The 2,500-nt window shown below is 43.0% G+C and overlaps 1 protein-coding gene across 1 annotated transcript in view; it reads right to left on the bottom strand.

Annotated features, from left to right (window-relative positions):
- LOC125029755 (probable chitinase 10) overlaps window positions 1-2,500 on the bottom strand; it is a 106,866-nt gene that overhangs the window by 21,396 nt on the left and 82,970 nt on the right. Inside the window, exon 3 of the mRNA XM_047619888.1 lies at window positions 1-47. This exon is cut by the window's left edge and continues 90 nt beyond it. Within this exon, the coding sequence (XP_047475844.1) occupies window positions 1-47 (47 nt within the window). The remainder of the gene's footprint in view (window positions 48-2,500) is intronic.

The following is a 2,500-nucleotide window of genomic DNA, read 5'->3' as shown; positions in this document are numbered from 1 at the left end:
CGTGTCGCGGAGCCTGCCTCTGAACCTCGACCTTGTCCTCGGGCTCTCTGGAGGGCGGAAGAGAGAAGAATGTGAGGGAGGAGGTCACGATGAGTCCGTTTCTGTTTGTGTCTCTGTCGATTTGTGTGAGCGTGTCCGTGAGTGTCCGTGTACATGTATGTTATTGTGTGTGTGTGTGTGTGTGTGTGTGTGTGTGTGTGTGTGTGTGTGTGTGTATGTGTGTTTTCATGTCTTGTTTTGGCATGTAAGTGTAAGCGTGTAAGATCTTTTATGGCTGATATGTGATATGCACATGTGCATATATCATTGTAATCTACACTGTTCACAATTCATCCAATATGAACCCAAAAATGTTATGATACCATTTCCTTGTATATTTTTTCACTAGAAAAAAAATATAATATGGAACTTGAGAAGAAAAGAAAGAAAAGAAAAAAAGAATCATATTCAACTGCAGTCGTGCAAATACTTTCTCCTAAATCAACAGCTTTAAACAAAAATAACACTTTAGGAAAACAGAAAATGACAACAGGGCCTTATGATACCATGTTCTCTCGAGGCTCAGAACCCGCAAAAAAGGTATATTTGCTGTGTGGTTATTCCTATGCTGGACACTTTCGCTATCACTTTCTCGCCAAGAAAAGAAAATTATGCAAATGTATAAGGAAGACGAAAGGAAGAGAGAAGGGAGGGTGAAGAGAGAGGCAAACAGAAACAAAGAAAGAGAAAAACGAACGAAAGAAAAAGATGGAGAAAAAAGAAAGCAAAGAAGAAATTGACAAGAGAAGGGATAAGAAGAGAGGAGAAGAGAAAGGAAAAGAAAAAAAGAAAAGAAAAGATATTCTGGCCCTCGTCATCAATCGGCACTGACACGTATCATCAGTCATGTCATCCCGTGTCATCTATTAACCACCAACATCACAAGACAAATTATAACTGTTTTTTATTCAAAGACGCCGTTTATATATATATATATATATATCTCGGAACAGCACAGAGAAAAGAAATAACTGTTGTATTGAAGCTTGGAAGTGAAAACCAGCAGTTGGAAATCACACAAGAGGCCAGTCCGTCATCGCAGTGAAGGGGAAGCAGGTGTCCATCTCGGCGCCACGCTCTCCGCGAGACACGAACGGCGGAGTCGGGAAGGGCGAGCAGCGGCGACGCGGCTGGCGCTGTCTCTACTCGTCTCCTTTTTGTATTTTTGTTGTTGTTGGTTTTGTCCCATTCTCTTTTTTTTTTTTTTTGTCTTTGTTTCTATCGGTTGTCTCTTTTTTCTTCTTTTCTTGAGTTATTTATTTATTTTTTTTCATATGCCTTTGGCGCTCTTTGTCTTTGCGCTTCGGTTGTTTGTGTTTTCTCTCTTGTTTTTGTTTGTTGTCTGTGTCATGATGTGTTCTGTTGGCTACGGTTTGTTTTCGCTTCTCATTTTGTTTGTCTTTCTGTTTCTGCTTCGCTCTTAATCTCTCGCTGTCTCTCTGTTTCCCACTTTCTTTATCTGTGCTTCCCTCTCTTCTTCCCCTTTCCTCTATCTGCTCTTTCTCTCACCCTTTGTCTCTACCCCTCCCCTCGTTCTCTCTTAGTTTCCCTTCCTCCTTCTCTATCTCTTTTTCCTCTCCCTCTGTCTCTCCCCACCCCCCTGTTCTCATTTCCCCTCCCTTCCTTCCTCTCTCTATCTCTTCTTTCTCTCCTTTTATCTCTCTCCCTGTCTTCAAACGGCGTTCATTCGTGACTCCAGCTACAGCAAAGCATCCCGGGCGCAGCACAGAAACCAAGAACACGCCGGCTCAGATAGTGGCCACTTTCTAGCGATTAATAGCTGAAAGCGCGGTAGAAGCCGTAGATAGCGGTGTTCCCTTGGATAGAGGGAAAACGTGTAAAGAACAACAATAGTTGTGAAAGATAGAAAGTTTCGATACTGATAACGAATCGTTTGAGTAAAAAAACTGATGATATAAAGGCGAATCTGAACTATCACGCCAGGGATGGAGAAATAAAGGGTCACAAGAGCAGAGAGTCGGAGAAGAGCAACGTGTTTCAAAATCAGCAGCAGGTACAGACCCTTGCGTGACAGAACCCAGGGTTGCAGGTGGCGCTGTGGAGGGGAGAGGGGAAGTGGAGGAGAGAAAAAGTGGAGGGGAGGTGAGTGGAATAGATGACGGAGGGGGGGGGGGGCAGAAAAGGAGGGGGGAGGGAGGTCGAACTCACGATGCATAATGACCTTGTGGGTTATAGACGCTGCCTTCGAAATTCTGCACATTTGATGCTGGTAATATCACAGTTGTGGCCGACGTTAACACGACTTTTTGTTGCTTCATAAAGGAATGATCTATAATTTTGGAACAGGAAAGAGCCGTAGTCAGAGATACAGAGAAATAGATTTATTTAGTGATAGGTAAATAAACGATAAGAGAGAGGTAAATAAAGCGAAAACGAGAGATAGAGAGGTGAAGAAAGCGAGGGAGAGAGAAAGAGAGAGAGAGAAAGAGAGAGAGAGAAA

Source organism: Penaeus chinensis, chromosome 10 (assembly GCF_019202785.1).
Source record: "Penaeus chinensis breed Huanghai No. 1 chromosome 10, ASM1920278v2, whole genome shotgun sequence".
NCBI lineage: Eukaryota > Metazoa > Arthropoda > Malacostraca > Decapoda > Penaeidae > Penaeus > Penaeus chinensis.
This window is presented reverse-complemented; position numbering and strand designations above follow the sequence as displayed.